We start from the raw sequence: 24,478 nt of genomic DNA, 5'->3' as shown, positions 1-24,478 counted from the left end.
TAATAACCCCAGTACCAGAAAAATCAAAGCAAACGTGCCTAGGTAGCCCCAAATATTATCTTGATCGGGTACCCATTTTGTCCAGGGGTCTTCCCTTTCCCACAAAACCTTCTGCAATGGGACAGTAGATTCAAGCGCCATATCCTTTAAATCAAATGATTTAAGCAGTTTGATGGCGTCTTGTTCCGCTATGATGTCTTTCAAATTTAACCTTTTAGTCATGTTTATAGAAATAGGGCGAATTTCGACCTTACCGATTTGATGAATTATGCCCGGTAATGTGTAATCATTCCCTTGTATTTCGCAACCGTTATCGACATTAATCAAGTAAGTACCCGCGTCGATTTTTAAGGAATGTTCTTCCGAATTATCACACCTTGTGTATAACGTTTCGCCCCAACTTATTATCACAAAATGACCGGGATTAATTTCTGTTGCTTTTCCTTTATTTAATTTCTTAGATATTTTAATGTTACACGCTTCCCTATGTTTTACGTCTCCCGTTATGATTGCGCGCTCACATTTTAAACCCGTTTTATAAAAGGGGCCCGACGCACAAATGACTGGATTTTCACCTATGCAAGAATCGGGAAAAAATATTTGACCTGTTTTGGGGTTAAGGCCTACCATTTCGTAAGGTAATTGAACATGTGCTGACAGCCCGCTTGAATTATAGGGCACCGGAAAAGTGAGGATGTTGTGAAGCCAAAATTGAGCACTGTGTGTCAATGGTATGTTAACCCTGTAAATTAATGTGTCAACATCATGAATGGGTGAAACAGTGAGAAAACGGTAATACCAAAATAGATCATTAATAAATCTCAATTCCTTACCGGAAGTTGCCGTTAATAGAATTTCCCTGAGTTTCCTTGGTGGCAATAATAGTTCCGTCAACCTACCTAATTCCAGTGACATCTTTTGTCGATGAAATCTTTCCGAGATTTCCCGCTGATGATCTATATATTTCTCAAAATTACTTACCGCTCTTTCAATATTGAACGCCACCAATAACTTGGTCAAGTTCTTCTGCGTTGTATTTAATCCCTGGATGAGACTGTTGATACGATTAGCTACGCTTTCTCTTAAGTAATGTTGCACCGAGTTAAGGTGTTGTATGTTTGTGTTTAATGTATGGATTGTTTTATTTACTACCGTCGCCAACATACCCACCCGATGGGCTATTTGGCGTCCTTCCTGTCTTGTCTGTTGAACTAACTTACGACATTGGTCAACACTTTTGTCCGTGCTGATGCCAAAAAGGAAACTAGCCGCCGATCCCACAAAGTCAAACAACCCTCTTTTTGTCCGAGACGAATGACGCCCTTCGCCCGGACCGACCGAACCCGCCCTGGCCAGAGCTGGTACGGCCGCTTGAGAGTCCTCTAACTCGTAGAAAAGGTTAAGGCTATTAGTTATCCTCTGTCGCCACTGTTCCCTGTCCTCTGGGGTGATATACTCCCCCCTTCGTGCTCTACGCAACTCGGCTTCAATGCTGCCGAACCGATCCATAATCTCCTCCCTCATTACCCGAGGTTTATCTATGGTTACCAATACCGTCCATACGGCTTTCGTTACCCTCAATGGCTGCCTCTGGGTCACTAGGACACCATCAGGTAGCTTCTGTAACTCCCCTTTTATCCCCGGAGTTAAAATCAAAAACAATAAACCTAAAACTATCGTTTTAGAAACCCATCCTCTTATTTCTGTATGGAGTCGACTTCCATATGCTCCTCCGACCCACTGTCGGTTATCCTTGACATTTTGACTGGCTGGGGACCCCCTGTTTCGTCCCCTTCCACCTGCGACAACAGCGCGTCTCCCTGTTCCGTCGCCTGAAGACATCGCTTCCTAAACCTGGTATTATGTGAATGCGTAGGCGTATGGTGTCGTGTTATGGTGTTGTGCGTGCGTTTTGCATGCAGTGTCGGCCTGCGTGAAGCTGCCTGTGACTCACCTGTAACACTTACCGGTAGCTCGGATTCGTCCCTGTCGGCTATGTGTCTACGCCTGTCGTGCTTACTTACCGCCGCGTGCTGAGTGACCTCTGCCCTGGGAGCGTTGATGTTGACTGGCGTGGTACCAAGTTGCAACTCAGCTCTTACTGGGTTGGGTCGTCTCTTAAATACACGGCGGGCACGTGGTCTTACTTGATCCCACGCCAAACCCCTGTCCACGAGTCTCAATTTGTCCCTGTTTACCACACGTGACTTACCTGTCTGCTGGTGGCTTACCCAGAAGACATTGCCTCTTTGTCTAGTCACTGTCCACATCGGGTCCCACTTAGATCCGAACGTCACATTATCAGGTGCGAAGATAATAACAGAATCACCTACCTCTATTTTGTTGGCGTTCGCCTTAGCATCGAATCGCCTTTTGTTCTCAAGTCTAGCTGCCTGAAGATTATCTCGGGCTGCCGTTAAAGAATCCGATAGGTCACTAAGCCGACCTTTCAGAGGATGGTGATTATTTGTTGCACCTACCAATGTTGACAATGGCATCCTTGGGTTCCTGCCATAAACTAGGAAAAAAGGTGTGAAACCCGTCACTGAGGAAACGCTATTCCTGTAAGCAAACAAAGCATTAGCTATCTGTTCTTCCCAGGTGCGAGTATTGTTGTTAACAAGGCGGGCCAATAATCCTTTGAAACATTGATTAAATTTTTCAACTTTGCCGTTACATTTGGGATTATAAGCTGTAGTCCGCCTATGATCTACACCCATTGTTTGAAGATAATTGCGAAATTCCCCCGCACTAAATTCGCTACCTCTATCTGTGATGATAATTTCTGGTATGCTATGTCTGGGAAAGAAATCTGTAGCTAAAGCCAATTCGACTGCTTTTGAAGACTTGTCCGGAATGGGATAACTTTCGGCCCAGCCTGTTAAGTGACAGATAACATTCAAACAATACCTGTTCCCCTTTGGTGATTCTTGAAACGGACCGATCAAATCCATTCCCACTATTTGAAATGGGTAAGCGGGCATTGGCAATTCACCTAGGGTCGTTCTTTGGGGGGTGCTTTTATGGGCTAGACAAGTCGGACATCGTTTTACCCATTTAGAAATGTGTTTCCTCATCCCTTTCCAAACATAACATTCCCTGACACGACAAAGGGTTTTATAAACGGACATGTGTCCCACATCTTTATGGCAGCGGTCAATGATATTGTTTCTGAACTGTTTAGGCAGCAATAAACGCGGATAATCGGGCTCTGTCGGATTAGGTGGTCTGACCGAGTAAAGAATCCCTTGGAGAATTTCGTAATCTGAGTCTTCGTTTTGGGCTTCAGCTATCTCCGCCGGAAATTCCGCGGTTTGGTGTTGTCTTATATCATCAACATTTAACCCATCGGCTTCAATTGGGATGTTATGTAAAGCCATGCTATCCGGAAATGACCTTGGATCCACCCAATCCTCTTCCGTGTCGATAATGGCTATTTCCTCGCGCTCTGATGGGAGTCTACTCAAAAAATCCGCGCACACGTTTTTCGCGCCTTTTATGTATTCAATTTTAGGATTGTATTCAGCTAAAATTGCCGCCCATCTTTGCAATCTCGCATTTTGCAGTTTAGAAGAAAATAGCGCTTTCAAGGGCTTATGATCGGTGTAAATGGTCAAATCCGCGCCCCACAAATACGGTCGCAATTTGTTGACATTGTACATAACCGCGTAAGCTTCTTTTTCGATGGTAGAATACCTTTGTTGACTGGGTGACAGTTTGTGGCTGACATACTGAATCACTCTATCTTCCCCTTGTTCGTCCGTCTGCACCAAAACACCGCCTATCGCGTGATTACAAGCGTCTGTGTAAAGTTTGTACGGCTCGTTTATTCGCGGGTGTGCCATCACTTTGTTGGACATCAGCAGTTCTTTTAATCTGTCGAAACTTCTCTGATGCTCTTCCCTCCACTCAAATCGCTCGTTTTTCTTCGTTAGTTTGTACAATGGGGCTGCTACTCTCGCAAAATCAGGGACCGTACGCGCATAATAGTTACAGGTGCCTAAAAAGGACCTAACATCTTTCGCTTTCCGCGGCGTCGGCATGTTTTTAATTGGTTGTAATTTGTCGGGATTGCTGCGAATCCCGTCTTTGCTTATGATGTAACCAAGGAGATGTACTTCACCTTTGGCAAATTCGCATTTCTTTGGGTGGATTTTGAGGTTAGCTTCGCGGAATCTTTCTAAAACCTGACGCACATGTTCGACATGTTCCTCCATTGTTTTCGAGAAAATCACGCAGTCGTCTATGTAACAGTACACCGACTTCCCAATAAGGCCGTTTAAAACGCGATCTAACAGCTTCTGGTAGTGATTAGGTCCGTTAACCAAACCAAAAGGGACGCGTTTGTATTCAAATAGACCTTTGTGGCAAATAAAAGCGGTTTTATGCATATCTGCCTCGTCTAACGTGCACTGGTGAAACCCCTGTTTCAGGTCCAGGACGCTAAAATACGCCGCTCCTCCCATGTTGTCAAAGATGTCGCTGATAAGTGGCAACGGGTACCTATCGACCTTTGTTATCTCGTTTATTTTGCGGTAATCGACGCAAAATCTCATGGAACCGTCCGATTTCGGCGTAAGAAGTACCGGGGAACTCCACTGACTGTGACTCGGCCTAATCACGTCATTATCGAGCAAATTTTGTATTTCCTTTTCTATGAGTTCCCTTTTTGCTAGTGGTGCGCGATAAGCTCGTTGTTGAACGGGTCTATTGTCTCCGGTGTCGATTATCATCGGCAACAGGTCGCATTTGCCTAGGGGATTCTCGGTAGAACTAAATACGTCGCGGCATTCGTTGATCATCGCGTCAATATCGTCATTTCCCGATGACGGTGGCAACTGAACTATTTCCGCGATCAGACCTGGCCGTCCGTAGTCGGTCAAAGACCATTCTTTGCCGAAGAAAACCATTGTTTTTTGTACACAATTTATTTCCGCGTTCCCGCTCTTTAAAATATCGATCCCCAGTATCATTTCATGCTCAATATTCGCGATCACTACTACCTCGAAAATGCTGGCCCCGTCAATTTTTATTCTTGCTTTGCCTTTGACCTCGAGTTTCTCTCCCGACACACTGTAAATTTCGTTTGTCTTCTCTAAAAAACACGTTCTACCCGTTGCTTTGCAGATCTTTAAAAACATGTCTAAACGCAGGCAACTACAACTGGCACCACTGTCAATCAAACTTTTGCACTGCACGCCGCTAACGGATAGTGAAACGCCTAATCTATAACTTAGTGGTTTGGTCATAGCGCCTGCCGTAACTAGTTTAAATGGTTCCTCTGTCGTCTGAGTTGGTAACATTCCGCTTTTTTATGACCCGGTTTGTTACAGTGAAAACATCGTATCGTACTCTCCTCACGCCTGCCAGTATTATCTCGGACCCCTCGCGGTAAACTGTAACTTCCCTGCGAACGCGACTGTTGGTGTGGCCTCTGTGTATGTTTGTGCGATTTTGGAGTGGGGTTTGGGGAGTTGTATACGCGCGTTTCCACTTTTGCTATACGCGTTTGCATTTGCTCCTGTGCTTTTAGTGCCTGTTGTATGTGTTTAGAGGTTTCCTGTAGTTGAGATAAAAGCAGTGCAGTATCTTTATTGACCGCGTTTACGGAAGATATGTCCATATCTTCCTCTACTCTGGGTGAAAAAACTTTCTCGGCAAATTTGTTTTGTGTGATGGTGTTAGTTTGCGGCGCGTGGTGACCCTGCGTGGTCATTTGCCTAAAGATTTCTCTCCCGCAATTTTCGTTTTCGGTCCACTGAATGGCAGCCTCCAGAGTCTCAGGTCGGCCCCTGACAATTAATTCCTCAGCCAATTGCTGATTCAACAATCCGCGCGTATAGGCTCTTACTATAAATCTTTCCGTATCCGCGCCACGTGGAGCGGCGTACGCGCGACTTGCCGCCTCCCTAAACCTTCTATTAAATTCCAACAACGTCTCGAACGATGCTTGACGTAAAACCTCCAATTCCGATTTAAGGCGCTCGGATTCATTCGCAGACAAAAAAGAACGTTGAATGTGTTCTTTAATAACTCTCCACGGGGTTTCCAACCTTTGTGGCTGCGTTTGCAAAAACCTCTCTATCTCCCTCCTGAGGGCCCCCCTTGACGTTTTCGTTACCAATTTAACTGCTCCCCCGACAATATCATGTAAAGAAGCATACATTACCTCTAAGTCGTCTAGGTACGATCTTACCTCCGACACCACCGCTCCGTCGCAGACTGTTATACCTTTAGCCGCCTCTTCTATTCTCTTCTCTTTGATAGAACGCACATGCCCTCCTTGAATGTCCTGTGCAATTATTTGCAGCGTCTCCACGAGTTGCTGCATCCCCTCGGCCATTGTGTAAGCTCAGATATTCCTCTTGCGAAACGTAAAAATTTAACTGGCGAGCGACGCCAAAACGTGTCCGGAACCACGCAATTTTAGATATAAACGTAATTTAGACTTGAGCTCGAAATGCGGACACCGTTGGATACTTTAGTTAGGATAACGCTTTAGTATATAGCCTTAGTATATAGCCTTCCAGATTCGCAGTCGAAATCTTTACGTCTAGACGCTACAGAGGAAATCCACACTGACAAAAATGACCAGTTTCAATCGTTTAATGTGAACTCGTTGCCTGCTCAGGTACATTCTGATTCTCTATTCAATATTACACACTTTTAGTACATACTCCAGCCAATGGCTTCATGCACTTCTTATCACTGGCTTCTTAATGCGACAGGTACACAAGCCTTACTCAGCCTCTTCAAAATTGACACAATGTATTATGGAGAATAATAAAAGTTATGACTTGAAATTATAGACATCGTCCATGAATTATTAAATGTCTCCGACATGGTGAAACCGTGAAACTTTCACAACATTTGATTGCTCAGAAATCCATTTTTGGTTGGATAGTATCAGGAGTAGTGCCTGTTTCTGAGACCTCTTTTGTTTCACATTCTCATCAGCTATTCTGTCTATCAGACTTCTCTGAAAAAGCAGCCCATAGTTTTTGGGACTTAAAGAGTGTAGGGGTAGCCAAGGATGAGTCATCCTTTTCAGATGATCATTTGATGAAACAGTTTGAAATTTCTGTGTTGCATTTAGCCAGTGGTAGATACGAAGTTTCTCTACCATGGAAAAATGAATTTGCTAGAGGTAGTTTATTGGAAAATGAATCTCAGTCCAGAAAGAGATTGAATAACACCTCTAAAAAACTGGCTAAAACACCTACGTTAGAAAAGCAGTATCATGGTGTCTTAAGTGAATACCTTGAAAATGGTTTCATTGAACAAGTTGAAGATATTCCCAATGTGTCTGAGCTGCCACACCCTGTCTATTATATGCCTCATAGGCCTGTTATCAAAGAGGGGAGTGCCAGTACAAAAATCCGCCCTGTTTTTGATGCATCATCAAAGGGTTACAATGGAATATCTCTGAATGATTGTTTAGAAACTGGCCCTTCCTTGATTCCAAATCTCATTGAAATATTGATTCGTTTCAGACGTTGGCCAGTTGCTGTGTGCGCTGATATAATCAAGGCTTTTTTGCAGATTCAAGAGAAGCCAGAGGACCGTGATGTCCATCGTTTCTTATGGGATGATATGGGTACTGTGAAAACAATGAGATTTACGAGGGTTCCCTTTGGTAATAAGTGTAGCCCATTTCTGTTAAATGGCACAGTGAAACATCATTTGTCCCAATACCCTACTTCTCATGTAGTGGATGAATTAAATCAGAATTTGTATGTGGATGATCTCATTTCTGGATGTGATGATGAGATTGAAGCTTGTGCATTTATAAGAGAGGCAGACTCCATAATGCAACAAGCTGGCATGAAATTTTCAAAGTGGGTTTCAAACAGTGACACTGTGGGCGAGTTGCTCAGTCAGGAATTCAGTGACCGGACTGTCACTGAAAAAATGCTTAAAGACCTTGGCATACAGTGGATGCCTACAGAGGATTGTTTTTATTTTGATGGATTAGAATTGTCTTCTGATGTTTGTGTTACCAAACGAGTTATTTTGAGTTATTTAGCACGCTTATTTGACCCTTTGGGGTTGTTGGCACCTTTCATTGTAGTGCTCAAGTGTTTGTTTCAGTCGCTATGGCGATTGCACTTAGACTGGGATGAGATTATTCCAGATATCATTGCACAGCAGTTCAAGTGCTGGTTGCAGGGTTTGCATGCAGTGAGAGGGTGGAGAATACCTCGATGTTATACAGTGGGTCACTGGAATGATGTAGAGGTATATCAGCTTCATGCATTTGGTGATGCCTCTGAAAAGGCATATGGTGCCTGTTTGTATTTACACACTTTGTCCAAGGATGGCATATGGCGTACTTCTCTGGTGTATAGTAAGGCCAGGGTAGCCCCTCTGAAGCCTATTACATTACCTAGGCTTGAATTGTTGGCAGCATTGTTAGCTGCAAAACTGCTGTCCTTTGTGAGAGACAGTTTACATTTTTCAGCAAATGTTCCTTATACTTGCTGGACTAATTCCACCATAGTTTTATCTTGGATAAAAAGTGATCCAAGAAAGTGGAAAACTTTTGTTTCAAACAGAATATCTGAAATTCAGAGTCTGACTGACCCATCTCAGTGGTTGCACTGTCCAGGTAATCAGAACCCTGCAGACTTACTGAGCAAGGTATCTCAGGTCCAGAGCTTTGTGTATCTGAAACCTGGTTACATGGACCAGTTTTCCTCCGTGAAATTACACCAAAGATTTCTAGCCTGGAAACTGTGTCAGAATCAGATGTGAATGAAGGGGTGGTTATTTCTGAAATGAAATCAAATCCTGTATTGCTCAAGTTTGAAACCCCTGATGTTGTTTTCCAGTTTGAAAAGTGGAGTACATTTACAAAGACCCTCCAGATTATGGCTTGGGTTTTGAGATTTATTAGCAATTTAAAAGCCAGTAAAGAAGCTCGTTGTACTGGAGATCTGACACTTAGGGAGCTTCAGGAAGCTAAAGTGCGCCTGATATCTGTTGTGCAGAGAGAGAATTTCAGTGAAGAAATAGCCTGTGCTCTTGAGAAACAGTCTGTGTCAAAAAAATCCCCTTTATTTAAACTGTCACCTTTCATTGATGATGATGGTTTATTGAGGGTTAAAGGCAGATTACAGTTTTCTCATCTGTCATATGAGGCAAAACATCCTATCATTCTGCCAAAGGGTCATTTTTCATTGTTACTCATTCGACATTTGCATAACACTTTGAAGCATGCAGGTGTGAACTCTTTATTGGTCAGATTGAGAGATGAATATTGGATTATTGGTGCAAGGCGCATGTGTAAACGTGTGAAACGAGAATGCATCACATGTCAACGGTTAGATACTGCAGTTAGCAGTCAGCCGGTGCCCCCACTTCCTAGTACGAGAGTGAACACTGCGCCACCTTTTTCTGTTTCAGGTTTGGACCATGGTGGTCCACTCTTTTGTTGTGATACTGGCAGCAAGAAGTTTTATATTTTGCTGATCACCTGTGCTGTTACACGGGCTGTGCATTTACAGCTTGTGAGTTCTCTTTCAGCAGAGGAAACTTTGAATGCAATTCGGCGTTTTGTTGCCCGCCGTGGTATGTCCTCAGTCATTATTTCAGATAATGCACGTGGATTTGTTGCAGCAAAGAAGCTTGTATTGCAGTATTTTGGTTCAAATAGTCCTAAGTGGCAATTCATTGTTCCTTTGGCCCCTTGGTGGGGAGGATGGTGGGAGCGTTTGATGGGATCTGTGAAATCGTCTTTGAAGAAGTCTATTGGCACACGGTCTTTGACTAGAAGTGAATTAGAAATCACCCTGTTTGAGATAGAAGCCTGTATCAATTCCAGGCCACTTTCCTTTGTTGCAGATGATGTTGAGGACCGGGTTTCTTTAACCCCTTCACATTTTCTTGTAGGAAGACTGTTAACCAGTGGTCCTTTGAATGATTTGGAAGAAATTCCTGATATGAACAATGTAGACTTGGTTGCCATGTATGATCATAGAAATCAATTGTTGAACAAATGCTGGGAAAAATGGTCATCAGAATACATTCGTAACCTTCCATCTTGTCAAAGTAGTGTTTCAGGTGGGAAAGGGTTAAACATTGGATCAGTAGTTTTAGTGAGAGACCAAAATTCTCCACGTTTATTATGGCCATTGGGAGTAGTGCAAAGGGTTTTTCCAGGTAGAGATGGTCTAGTTAGGTCAGTTGAGGTCAAAACTAGTAAAGGGTTAATTACCAGACCAATACAAAAGTTACATGACCTTGAAATTAGTAGTGGGGTAGGTCTAGAATCTTTGCCAGTAGAACCTGAGTTAGATGATCAAAGGGTTAACATTTCTACAGGAAAGCAACAATTTGACACTGATCATGCGCTTTCTCCCAACAACACAACTGAGACAGAAACTGCTCAATATTCAAGATATGGAAGAAAGATTAAAAAACCAACTATATTGGACTTATGAACTATTATGATGAACTGTGAACTATGTAAGTGAACTGTGAATGTTCAGTGTGAACTGTGTATATTATTATCATGAACTGGAATTAAGACAAAGGACTGGACATGGACTTGATAATTGGCACACTATTAACTGTATTGTATTGCTATTAATAAGTAAGATTTATTATTATTGTATAATTCATTGAAATATATGTAATATATTTCAAGGTGGGGAGAATGTCAAATATTGTTATGATTGTAACCGATTGTGTTGGATTGTGTTGGAGGTGGCTGTACAGTGGGTCCCTCTAGTGGTAAAAAGTGAGTAGTTCTTGCAGGTTGGAGAGTGTGGACTCCATGCGGAGTTCTGATTTTGTTGGACACGTGTTGTTTTCCATGTTAGGGAGTAGACTCCATGCGGAGTTGTGATACACACACGTGGAATGTACTGTAAAACTGTAAAATAATAATAAAAAATTGAACCAGCGATTTTATTACTTTTATCTTACACAGTCTGCATTTGGAAACCTGTTAATAAGGCGTTCGGAGGGGGGGGGGGGTAGGCCTACTTGTTGTTTAGCAACCTAATTAACGTAGTTGATCTGCGAGATCAACAGGCTTGAAGATTTATATTTATTCAGAATAAATTGATAAATTGAAAAAGTTAAGTTTATTGCTTATGATTGCTTATTTAACTATTTTGTGCTTACACCTCACCCAAGCACTTGTAATTGATACCCTGTTACTTGGTTTTAACGTGAAAGATAAGATCGTAAATTAACACACTACAGCCTGGGGAGTCATTCCTTAAGATAGTTGTAAAGCCGTATTTTGCAACCAAAGAAATACCTGAAAACGCAATCTGCGACTGTAACGCATTGAGCAACCAATTGGAACTATTTGAAATAATTTGGAGATAGAATCGGGATGGGAACGGGGTTGCCATAACACCGTAGGCTAAATCTGGTGCCTGCACCCGGGTGGATGATTTATATTTTATACATATCACAATTTCTTTCATCTCCCCCAAGCACACAACAATCAGTTTTTTATTGGATTCCTTGACCTACATTCAATCACTCAGCTGTTCAGTGCTGTGTGCTGTCATTTTCTTTTTCAAATTACTTAAAGGATTTGCTTCATACCGTCAGAATGGCCCTCAACGGAACATATTCTTCAGAAAACATGCCCAACTAACGATATCTTTATCCAAATACACAAATTAAAAGCTCATTTTGTAAATTTTTGGCTTTAAAAAACGTCCTATTTGCTCGGCCTGGGAGTTAATGAGCCACGTGGTCACGTGGTCCGATGACGACAATCGAGCCACTGGAGAACAGAGCGTGCTTAGCTGTCAAACTGAGCTGCATTGTCTACCTGTAAGATGACTTCTCTGGCTTCTGATAAAAGTTAATACTCATTCAAATCTCTTACCCGAGGGATCTAAATCCTCATGAAGCTGTGTAAAACCATTCCCGTCTAGTCAATTCTTTAACGAGCATTTAATTATGGTTATCCCAAGTTGTATAAAACACTGCATTTGAATGAGTAAAGGGTACTGTGGATTATTGCATATGAGGGCCATGTTATTTGTGAAATTCAATTAATTTTATTAAACCGCTGACACTCCGTCTTGGATACTTTTCTTAAACTGAGGTAAACGATGCCCGTTACCTTTACAAGTCCCATCTTAATCATCCGTCTAACTGGAACTTCCTTTACCTCTTAATTAGAGGGTTAAATGGCTGGCGATATTTATCTCAGGTAAAAATCTACCTGTGCTTTAGTTTCAAAGAGCAGCTCCCGCAGACTTGGGGGTACTAGATAAAATCTGAACACCGGGTTTATTGAGGAGCTAGAGAAACAAAGGAAGAATTTTTCCTGCACAGCTTCATAGGAATTTTAGCACGGACTTGATCCAGCTTATACCTTCTAATTAACAGGGTGACATGGGCAATTTTCAAATACAAAATAAACAAATAACTAGAGGATCAGAGAGGCGATACCGCCTCCGAATATTGTACCACCAGCTGGAGTAAGCGCATTCGTATAGACGCCCACATACACAAAATAAGGGACACAGCCACCAGTCTTGTGCTTGACAAGCTGTAAAAATGCAATCAACAAGAATTTTCAAAATATGCAAAAAATATATATAACTAAAAATGGTACAATCAAAGTTTAGTTCATCGTAAGGTAGGTCAAAGGTCAATTTCAAGGTCACATTTAGATTGCCAGGATATGACTTCCCATTCAAGTTCAATAGTAACTATGGACCTATCTCTGCCAGTTTTGGAGATAAAAGGGAAGCAAAATTTGCAAAGTTCAGTTCATGATAATAAGTAGGTCAAAGGTCAATTTCAAGGTCACAGTAAGATTGCCAGTATATGACTTCCTATTCAAGTTCAATAGTAACTATGGACCTATCTCTGCCAGTTTTGTAGATAAAAGGGAACCAAAATTTGCAATGTTCAATTCATGATAAAAAGTAGGTCAAAGGTTAATTTCAAGGTCACAGTAAGATTGCCAGTATATGACTTCCTATTCAAGTTCATTAATAACTATGGACCTATCTCTGTCAGTTTTGGAGATAAAAGGGAAGCAAAATTTGCAAAGTTCAATTCATGGTGAAAAGTAGGTCAAAGGTCAATTTCAAGATCACATTTAGATTGCCAGTATATGACTTCCCATTCAAGTTCAATAGTAACAATGGACCTATCTCTGCCAAGTTTGGAGTTAAAAGAGAAAGAAATAAGCAGAGTTCAGTTCATGGTGAAAAGTAGGTCAAAGGTCAATTTTATGGTCACATTTGGGTTGCCAGTATATGACTTCCTATTCAACTTCAATAGAAACTATGGACCTATCTCTGCCAGTTTTGGAGATAAAAGGGAAGCAAAATTTGCAAAGTTCAATTCATGATGAAAGTAGGTCAAAGGTCAATTTCAAGGTCACAGTAAGACTGCCAGTATATGACTTCCTATTAAACTTCAATAGTAACTATGGACCTATCTCTGCTAGTTTTGGAGATAAAAGGGACTAAATGTTATAATTTTGGAGTTACCATAATGTGCCATAAATTTCCTACAGAAAAAATTAATTAAAATAAAGAAAAGGTCATTTTGGTCAAAATTCTTGAAATGGGAGGTGCTCTGAAGTTCCAGATGTTCAAATTTTATGAAATAATGTCATTTTTGACAACAAGTTGTCTGCTTTGCCAAGCCTTATGTTTTATTTTTCCGGAGTTCAAAATTTATTATCCATTACCGTACTACACATTTTGCTTTCACCACCAATATGTACTTTCTGATACAGCGTAACTTTCGAGATAAAAGGGAAGCAAAATTTGCAAAGTTCAATTCATGATGAAAAGTAGGTCAAAGGTTAATTTCAAGGTCACAGTAAGATTGCCAGTAAATGTCTTCCTATTCAAGTTCAATAATAACTACGGACCTATCTTTGCCAGTTTTGGAGATAAAAGAGAAGCAAAATTTGCAAAGTTCAGTTCATGGTGAAAAGTAGGTCAAAGGTCAATTTCAAGGTCACATTTAGATTGCCAGTATATGACTTCCCATTCAAGTTCAATAGTAACTATGGACCTATCTCTGCCAGTTTTGGAGATAAAGGGAAGCAAAATTTGCAAAGTTCAGTTCATGGTGAAAAGTAGGTCAAAGGTCAATTTTAAGGTCACATTTGGATTGCCAGTATATGACTTCCTATTCAACTTCAATAGAAACTATGGACCTATCTCTGCCAGTTTTGGAGATAAAAGGGAAGAAAAATTTGCAAAGTTCAGTTCATGGTGAAAAGTAGATCAAAGGTCAATTTTAAGGTCACATTTAGATTGCCAGTATATGACTTCCTATTCAACTTCAATAGTAACTATGGACCTATCTCTGCCAGTTTTGGAGATAAAAGGGAAGCAAAATTTGCAAAGTTCAGTTCATGATGAAAAGTAGGTCAAAGGTCAATTTTAAGGTCACATTTAGATTGCCAGGATATGACTTCCCATTCAAGTTCAATAGTAACTATGGACCTATCTCTGCCAGTTTTGGAGATAAAAGGGAAGCAAAATTTGCAAAGTTTAGTTCATGGTGAAAAGTAGGTCAAAGGTCAATTTTAAGGTCACAGTAAGATTGCCAGTATATGACTTCCTATTCAACTTCAATAGTAACTATGGACCTATCTCTGCCAGTTTTGGAGATATAAGGGACTAAATGTTATAATTTTGGAGTTACCATAATGTGCCATAAATTTCCTACAGAAAAAATTAATTAAAATAAAGAAAAGTTCATTTTGGTCAAAATTCTTGAAATGGGAGGTGCTCTGAAGTTCCAGAAGTTCAAATTTGATGAAATAATGTCATTTTTGACCACAAGTTGTCTGCTTTGCCAAGCCTTATGTTTTATTTTTCCGGAGTTCAAAATTTATTATCCATTACCGTACTGTACATTTTGCTTTCACCACCAATATTAGTCTATATGTACTTTTTGATACAGCGTAACTCGAAAACCGTATGGAATACAAAAAAACGGAGACCACTTCCAGTGTTGGGCTTTACATGCTCTACAAAATGCAAACAAGGCAGCAAAGCTGTCAAATGTACAGACAAAAAACAGAAAATAAAGATGCAAAAAAGGTCATTTTGTCAATTTTGATGCAATAATAAATAATGCTTATAATAGCACTGTCAGTCAACACTGAATTTTAATCTTGCACAACAGGTAACATGGTCAATAACAGGAGCGGACCCAGAGATATTTTCTGACAGTATTACAAAGTATCTATGTTGATCCATCCTCCATTTTGAAGGTCTTCCAACAGAAAAAAATAGATACCAGTCAATATAAACTTAATAACCTGACTGTCTTCCGGAAGACCCAGAAGATGGTCTCAATCCACCCCTTCAATAAGATTACAGTTTCAGGACCATGAGAGTTCAAATTCACATTATGAAAGTCTCAATATTTGAAAAATGATGACAGTGGCAGTGCATAAAATAATATTACATAATGTTTAAAGACATAAAAAACAACACAACTGCTTATGTAGAAATACAGAAAATGTGCAGAGCCCCAGGCAGATGAGAGTTAAAAGCCACAAATGCAAGTGTTTGAGAAAAAATTATAAAGGAAAACAACAAAACTAGAAAAGCACTTTGAGAGTGCAGACCTCTGCCAAGGCAGCAATTGTTGATTATTATTGATAATTGTTTGATTATTGATCCGGTCCACCACCAAAAATTAATCATTGTCCTCTTTGGCCAACTTCCGACAGTTCCTGAAAATTCCTGCAAAATCGGTCCATAACTTTTTGTGTTATGTGGATGACAGACAAACAGGGGTGAAAATGTAACCTCCTTGGCAGAGCTTGAGGTAAATATTATTCCAATGAAGATGCTATTCAAACTTTTAATCTTCCAGTTTGATATATATATATATATATATATATATATATATATATATATATATATATATAAAACTTATTTGCAATATTAAACAAAATTTACATGCATAATTATCACTGCTTCCTTATTATTAATCTAGCAGAGAGCTTTGCCTTTGGGAGTTTACAGGGAAATATCAACAAGTGTGCTTTACGTAATCTCATTTAATGGCCTATTAAGGCAAATGACTTTATAACTCTGAAATTAATCTAGTGATACCCAAGGGTAATTTACAGACTGACCCACTCAAAGGTCTTCTGGCCCATAAGTCACACCTTAAGAAAAGCACCAATCCTGATGCAATAATACATTATGTTTAACTGCACAGTCAACATCAACTAACAGGAAACACAGACGAAAGTAAAAGCATAAGGCTTCAGGCCCATCAGAGTTCAAGTTTATACTTAGAAAGTGCCAGAATGAGAAAAATGAAAATTTCACAAGAAATGCATAAATACAATAAAAATGATAATCGAATAGAGCTGGTTTTCTCATATGAGCTGAAGGCCAATCCTAAAAATCGTACTTGTAAGTTTAAATTATAATAATGAGGACAGTTTTCTTTTCATAATGTTTGCAGTAGCAGTTGTTGTCAATTTTGATGTAACATTACATAATAAATTAGAGAATAATTATCACCAATTTTTGTTTATTGACTATAAATAGGATGGACATGTAGAAAATATGATTACCATTTGGCTTCATGTCCATGGGAGCTCCGAGTCCCACAATGAATATGCTAAAAAGAAATGAATATTACACTAAAATGTATAACTTCTAGAAAAACAAGCCAATTAGACTGCTTTTCTAACTCAGGCTGCATTTTAGTCCTGTGTTTCTTTTTTTAAAGTTTGACAGTCATAAGTAACACGGTTTTCCCATAATGGTCATCAAGGCAGCAGCACCAAAAATTGTTTTCTTCTATTTTGATGCAACATTACATAATGCTTAACAGCATAATGACCATCAATTTTTAATAATAAAATATAAGTGTCATGGATTTTCAGAAAATGTGACTAGCTTGGGCCTTCAAGCCCGTGGAGGTTCTAAGTCACACCTTGGAAATGCCAATATGTGTAAAAATTAAATTTTCACAAAAAAACTGTTTAATTGCCAGAAAAATTTACCAAACACACTGCATTGCCTACTAAAGCTGTATTTTAGACCCATGTTTCTTTCCTGTAAGTTTGAGAACAGCAATTGACATGATTTTCCTTAAATGGTCATCATGGGAGTAGTGCCCAAAATAGGGGTTTCTTCAAATTTTGATGCAACATTACATAATGTTTAACAGCATAATGACCATCAATTTTTAATTATAAAATATTAGTATCACGGATATTCAGGAAATGTGACAAGCAAAGGTCTTCAGGATCATGGAACTTCAAAGTCACACATTGAAAATGCCAATATGTGAAAAATTAAATTTTCACAAAAAACTGTTTAACTACCAGAAAAATTTACCAAACAGATTGCATTGCCTACTAAAGCTGTATTTTAGTCCCATGTTTCTTTCCTGTAAGTTTGAGAACAGTAATTGACATGATTTTCCTTAAATGGTCATCATGGGAGCAGTGCCCAAAATAGGGGTTTCTTCAAATTTTGATGCAATATTACATAATGTTTTACAGCATAATGACCATCAATTTTTAATTATAAAATATTAGTATCATGGTTATTCAGAAAATGTGACTAGCAAAAGTCTTCAGGCCCATGGAACTTCAAAGTCACATATTGAAAATGCCAAAATGTAAACAAGACAGCACTGTTCTGAAATGGGTTTATTTCCATTTTTAACACTTTTTAACATAAAACAAAATAAACAGTTTACTGCCATTTTTATATGACCAATGAAGAAAATTGATGAGATGGGAAAAGTGTCAATAGAACAATGTTAAATGTCCAACTTCCTCCATTCTGAGATTCTGAACATAGTGGATGAATGCATCTGACAAACTGCAATGATATGAGTTTATTTCCATTTTTGACACTTTATTACACAATACATGATAACAAGTTTACCATCATTTTTAAAAAATCAACTAACAATGTTGTAAAGATGCAGGAAATGTCAAACAAACACTTTTACGTATCTTATTAGTTCAATAATGAGACTGTTAACATGCCTAAGAATTGAATGTGAGGAAATGTGAAAAAACAGCATAACTTCTAAAATAATGGACTGATTATGCTGATTTTCAAACTCAACCTGCGTTTTAGTAAGATTGGCCCCTCCTGTGAGTATAATGACAATTGGCCAATCTGTTTTTCTTATATTGTGTTATCAGTGTTGCACATATACTGAAAAAAGTGAAAAAACAGCATAATTACCCTATGAGTGACCCGATCGTGCTGATTTTCGAACTTGACCTGCGTATTATGAATATTCATCAGTTCTGTAAGTTTCAAGCCAAAGGGTAAAACGGTATTTCACTTATCGTGTTATCAGTGTTGCAAAAATGCTGAAAAAAGTGAAAAAACAGCGTAACTTCCCTAAAAATGACCCGATCATGCTGATTTTCGAACTTGACCTGCGTATTATGAATATTCATCAGTTCCATAAGTTTCAAGCCAAAAGGTAAAACGGTTTTCCACTTATCGTGTTATCGGTGTTGCATATATGCTGAAAAAAGGGAAAAAACAGCGTAACTTCCCTAAAAATGACCCGATCATGCTGATTTTCGAACTTGACCTGCATATTATGAATATTCATCAGTTCTGTAAGTTTCAAGCCAAAAGCAAAAACGGTTTTCCACTTATCGTGTTATCGGTAAAAGTGCACGACGGCGACGACGGCGACGACGGCACCGACGGCGACGACGGCGACGACGACAGACGCAGATGATGGCTATATGTACAGACACATCTGTGTCTGTACATAAAAAGAATGGGTCTCTAGCATTAACGGTTCCCGAATTAGAGACAGTTTTCAGTTTCGGTATCTTATGGCCACTACGCCCGTGAAAATGCACCGATTGACCCCAAATTCACGGAGATGAAAGGTGACCTGAAGGGTAACACTTTCCAATAATATTATTGGTTATGTCTGTGTGGTGTCTGAATAACAGGGCAAATAATTTTTTTTTCGAAAAAAATTTTTTTTTTTTTTTTGAAAATTTTGGCCCATTTGACCTTGAAAAAAAGGTCAAAGGTCAAATCCAAGGGCATATTTGAAATCTACACATATGACTTTTGGAAAGCCGTCTGTAGAAATTTTTCCCATAATTCCTTCCGTAGGGTAGATAATTAGCATTTAATTTTGCCATTTTAGACAAGGGTGCATTGCAATGAGTGTCACACCTAGACCCCAATACCGACAAAGCCCAAATTTTACGTGGAACGAGTTGAGATTATAGGTGACCTAAATCCAAGAGATGGGTACGCAGGCCCTTGTAGTCTAGGAGGAGAAGCGGTAACGATGACATGGCGGCGGAGCCGGCGGCGGCGGAGCCGGCGGAGACGGGGGAACGAACCGGACGGGACTAAAACCATGTGTACCGCCATGTGGTACAATAAAACTATATTCCAGTTAGCCTCCTCTTAAATAAATATACCGTTCTGGATAAATTAGAACATTTATTAAATCGACAGAAATTTTTTGACTTAAATGATTATTTTATTATTAATGGAAATTAAGCTACTATATGGGGCACATTTGCTGAGATTACGCTGTTCTTGATGTTTTGCGTTAGTCTACATTTTGCTGTGCGTGCTTGGAATTTTTTAATTTTTTATACTCACGTATGTAAAACTGCACATTTAGTAAACATTCAAGTAATGATTTTTCCCATGCTACTTATAGCAAACAATGCTCTTTTACCTTGATCTGCTACATGTTTTTGGGTTTGACAAAGCATACAAATTTGCAAAAAGTTTTGTGTACAGACGCAGAACTTGTATTTCAAGGTATAAAATGATAAGTCTTTTAAATTATTTTATACTTCAGATGAAATAACATTCAGAAACAAATCCTCAAAGCATAAACGAATTAGGATTACGAACCATTTTAGTACATAAGTTCCTATTTTTTCTTTAATATACCGCTCTTTTTTCTGTTTGTTCTTCAACACGTTTTCTTCCACGGAAGTAATGCCTGGGCATACGCATGCTTCAAGTTACCCTAAGAGCAATTACTTTTATTAATGTTCGCGACGGTGTTTGAACTCAATTGTTTAAATATTGATATTAAACGTCATTTACAAATACCAATAAAATCACCCCATGAAATAAATGAGATATTTTAAAAAATACGAAAGCCCACCAAGACGATTTTGATACCTGTTATTACCTGGGTTGGGAAGTGCAGCGGTGCATAATTAACAGGTTTGTTGTAAACGAGCTTTTGGTCAACTACAATGCATTTAAAATGCATCAGCAATCAGTAAGTTTGCCAACTGATGACAGTTAAGCTGAAAGACTACCAGCTCTTGATATGATCTAAACCACTTGAGGTGACCATGATCTAGAGCATCGCAACTATTGTCACCGAAGTTAGTAAGTCACGGAAGACCGTCACAGACAAAGAAAGATTGTCAACGAGACCTGCAATTTGGGTGAATCCCACGGCAACACACCGAGGCATAACGAAAATTCCTCAACTCCGTTCAACACAACTTTCCTTAACTTCTCCGTCTGTATGCACCATGCACCTCAGTTGAGTCTCATAGACCTTTATCGTGATTGTCGTCACAGTACCACGTGACCCAGATCTGTTGCTTCGTTTATGCATATTGAGGTGAGGTTTACTAAAACGCTTTTTGTCTACTAATAGATTGTTTTTATAATTTTTAAATGACGGGGATCGATTAAAACATAACTGTAGCGTATAGATTAAGTGCTGGATCTTCAGAATTCGAGAAATGGATTTTTATATGAATATTGTCCTTTAAGGGCCCATTCACAATCATAATGACAGTTGTAGAGCCGCATTTTGCAACTGCAACGCATTTTGCACCCACAGAAAATCGTGAAACGAGTTTTGCAATTTCAATGCATTTTTCAACCAGGCTTTTTTTTAAGTCCCTGAAACGGTTGGAAGTACGGGGTGTGGTTGTCCCATAGGGTGGTTGATTGTAATTTTTACATCGTAATTTCTGCTATCTACCCGTAGATCTTTAGTAATGTGACTTTGCAGTCCTTTGGGGGGGGGGGAGGTATACATTTTTATATCGTTGTTACTGTTATCCTCTGTCCATTAAAGTGAGGAACATGAGACGTTGGGGATATTTTAACTTGCCATTAGGGATGTGCACGTGTCCTTCGGATTTTGGTGACTATGGGTTTGCCGTCCCTAGGGTTGGTTGATTATTATCTTCTTTAAATTGTATTTTCTGCTATATACCCATAGGTCTTTAGGTTGAGGAAACTAAAATGTCGGGGTGTGCGTGGGCACGTTTTTTTTTTTTTTTTTTTTTTTTTTTTTTTTTTTTTTTTTTTTTGTGTGTGTGACCTGGGGTGTGACTGTCCCTGGGGATGGTTGACTAATATACAGTATTACCGTAATTTATTTCATCTCCCCCTAGACCAATCGAATTAGGAACATGAGTCTTTGGTGCATGAATGGGCTGCATGGGAATTTTAGTGTGACTTGGGGTGTGGCCGTCCCTAGGGGGTGGAGTGATTAGTGGTTTGTCAGGCAATGAAGCTGATTCCATAGATTGCACTTAAGTCAGATTCCTTGTAGATTGGACCGACCCAGCTAGCATTATGTGTGAATCTGAAGGCGGTCTTCGAGTTAGGAAGGGGAAATGTAGAGAAAGCAGCAGACAGAACTTAATAAAAGACCTTCAGTCGTATTCTTGAATATAGTTCAAGTTAATTAAAACCCATTCAAGACCCCATACTCTCAGAAATCCTAGGGTCCAAGTCCCATTGTTCTTTAACATAAAACACACATGTTAATTGCTTCTCTTGGGTAATTAACATTTTGTTTTGTGTTAAGACACAACAGCAGTTAAACGCTAGGATTCCTGATCGAGTGTGTGGGGCCTTGAATTAGTTTTAAATTGGATTCCCTGACCTTATTTGTAGCCACGTTTCATGTTCCTAATATAAAAACGATGTAAAATTAGAATAGACCACCCCCAGGGTCGACCACACCCCAAGTCACAATTAAATTCCGAAGAGCCTTTGCAAATCCCTGTAATGATAGGTTTATTAATCCCCGACGTATCAAGTTCCTAACTATGATGGTTTAGGAAGTAACAATGTGAAATAGATAATGCATGTATATAATAAATTGTCCACCCCAGGGAAAGCTTGACCAATGTAAGCGTACCTAGCCGAGACAACCCCGCCCTCATTCCAATTCTACCTCTATAGAAATTCACACTTTTTATTGACTAAGAAAAAATTCTGGTTTCAAAATGCGTTCCGGTTGAAAACTTCGTTTTCACGATTTTCTTTGGTTGCAAAATGCGTTGCAGTTGCAAAGTACGTTCATTTGCAAAATTGCGGCTCTATTTGTAAGCCCAGCGTGGGTAAAACGGAACACGGCGTAGGCCAGTGTGTGCGCGTATCAGCGGCGATGCACCTAAGGCAACATGGGTAGGTGCAGAATTGTAAAAAATTTTGCCCAGAGCGTGCGAAAGAAAATCATGCAAAAAAAATTATATATATATATGTAAATACCCATATATATGTTAAACCTGGGCGAATTAGCGTGCGAATATGGCAAGCCCGAAATTTAGCAGCCAGCGATAGGAAGTAATAGGGCCAATAGCATGCGGAGCGTCCATCCATGAGTGTGGCAAGTATCGTATATGTGGGCTGAATTGAAATATTTATAGTAGGGATGGCTGTCATCACGTAGCGAGCGAAATATGGACCCAACTTGCAGTCAAATTGCGTGCGAATACAATATGGTCCATGTAGAAATTGACAAACGTGCATCAAAATTCGCATATGGATGTAGGCGATCAAGATACTGTGCGTGCGAAGATAAAAACAGTGATTGATACTGTGCGTGCAAAGATAAAAGCAGTTATTTGAACCTGGATCCGCATCGGCAAGCAGGTCCAAGTAGCGTGCGGATGTAGCGTGCGAATCTATTGCCAGCACCTTATTGTGCGAGACAAGTCATGTAGAATATGGAGCGTATGAAACAAAAAACCTGTCTTAGCTCTTGAAATAAAGTACATTATTTATAGAAGTTAATCTCACGGGTATCTACGAGAACATCTGAAAATAACAGCTTCATTAAACTCCAACGAGATAAAATACGCACTATCATGCGAGTAATGTTACTCCCCCCCCCCCCCCCCCCCCCACACACACACACACACATTGCAAATACACACGTCACTCTCGAAATCATGGTCTAGAATGAAGCATCATAACGACCTCTATTACGCCTTATTTCCACATCCAACCAGAACTGAAACATATGTTTGGATACAATGTCCCATGAAGTGGTAATATACTATGAAGTCTCCTAAGGGTCCTTATTTTTTAACCAATGAAGTCGCCTTCTATCATGAAGTAGTAACTCTTATCCCATGAAGTGGTAATATACTATGAAGTATCTTAACAGACGTCGTTGCCTCTCTGAACTTGTACAAGCTGTGGACTAATTTACATGAGCTCTTTGTAGCATGTCTATTTCTTTTTTAAATCAAGTTTGACAGCCCATGAAAATGTTATTAAGTTCTATATATTATATTAAATATTGAAATTGAAAAATGAGAAACCATTTATATTACTCTTAGAGACAGGCATGGTGAAAATTTGCTGTATTTGACAAGTACTTAACATCATAAATATATAACACAGATTTATCAGTGTATCAGTCTTATATAAAACATATCAACAGGATGGATTTGTAACAAAAATCCATATTGGTCTTCTTCTTCATTGTCTAGCATATATATTACCCTTAATGGATGGGAAAAGTGAAGCCATTTGGTGTTTTGGGAAAAGCATTAAAAACTGTTAGTAACAATTAGGAAAATTTCAGTTTGATGGTGTATTTCCCCTTTTTTCTCATTAATAAGAAAAATTGAAACAAGAAACCTAGAATAAAAATATATTTTATTCAGTTATAAAATACTGTATCTTCATTGATCCAGTAACTGCTGCAGGCCTATCCCATGTACCAGCAATGCGATCATTTGAAAGAAAATTTGGTCACTTTGATAACACCCCCTCTTTATCAATTTCCAACTTGTCAGTTTCACTGCAAATCAATGACAGAACAATAAAAATATGTTGAATACCACACTGAAAATTAATAGTTAATATATTTCACACATTGTAATAAAAATATATTAATTAATTGAAAGCAGGTATCTTCTTTTCATTTACTTGCACCAGTCAAGGTTATGGCCTCTTTGCAAATGAAATTTGTGCAAAATTGTTGGTAAATAATAACTTTTGCTGACTCGTCGCATCATAATTTTTAGGATGATGAGTCTTATTGAATATTTGATATGTAATTTTTATCCCTAAGGCCATAACATTTAATACAGGCAACAATTTGCTACATTGTTATTATTGTTAAAACGATTAGGATAGAGGGGTTATACACTCTTGCCCAAAATGGTTGGTACACGGAAATTTTGGTATGCATATCGCCCTGTTTCTTTCATTATTATTAATGTTATCAAATTAATACTGTT

The 24,478-nt window shown here is 39.2% G+C and overlaps 1 protein-coding gene across 1 annotated transcript; it reads left to right on the top strand.

The window, feature by feature from the left end:
* Positions 1 to 6,719: 6,719 nt before the first annotated feature.
* Positions 6,720 to 8,754, top strand: LOC106159196 (uncharacterized). The gene is made up of 2 exons (XM_087007760.1): positions 6,720 to 6,728; positions 6,958 to 8,754. Exons 1-2 carry the CDS (start codon positions 6,720 to 6,722, stop codon positions 8,752 to 8,754), a joined length of 1,806 nt encoding a protein of 601 aa, XP_086863886.1.
* Positions 8,755 to 24,478: the final 15,724 nt, after the last annotated feature.

This window comes from Lingula anatina, chromosome 3 (assembly GCF_051362555.1).
Source record: "Lingula anatina isolate TDL-2025a chromosome 3, LinAna3.0, whole genome shotgun sequence".
Classification (NCBI taxonomy): Eukaryota; Metazoa; Brachiopoda; class Lingulata; order Lingulida; family Lingulidae; genus Lingula; species Lingula anatina.
This window is presented reverse-complemented; position numbering and strand designations above follow the sequence as displayed.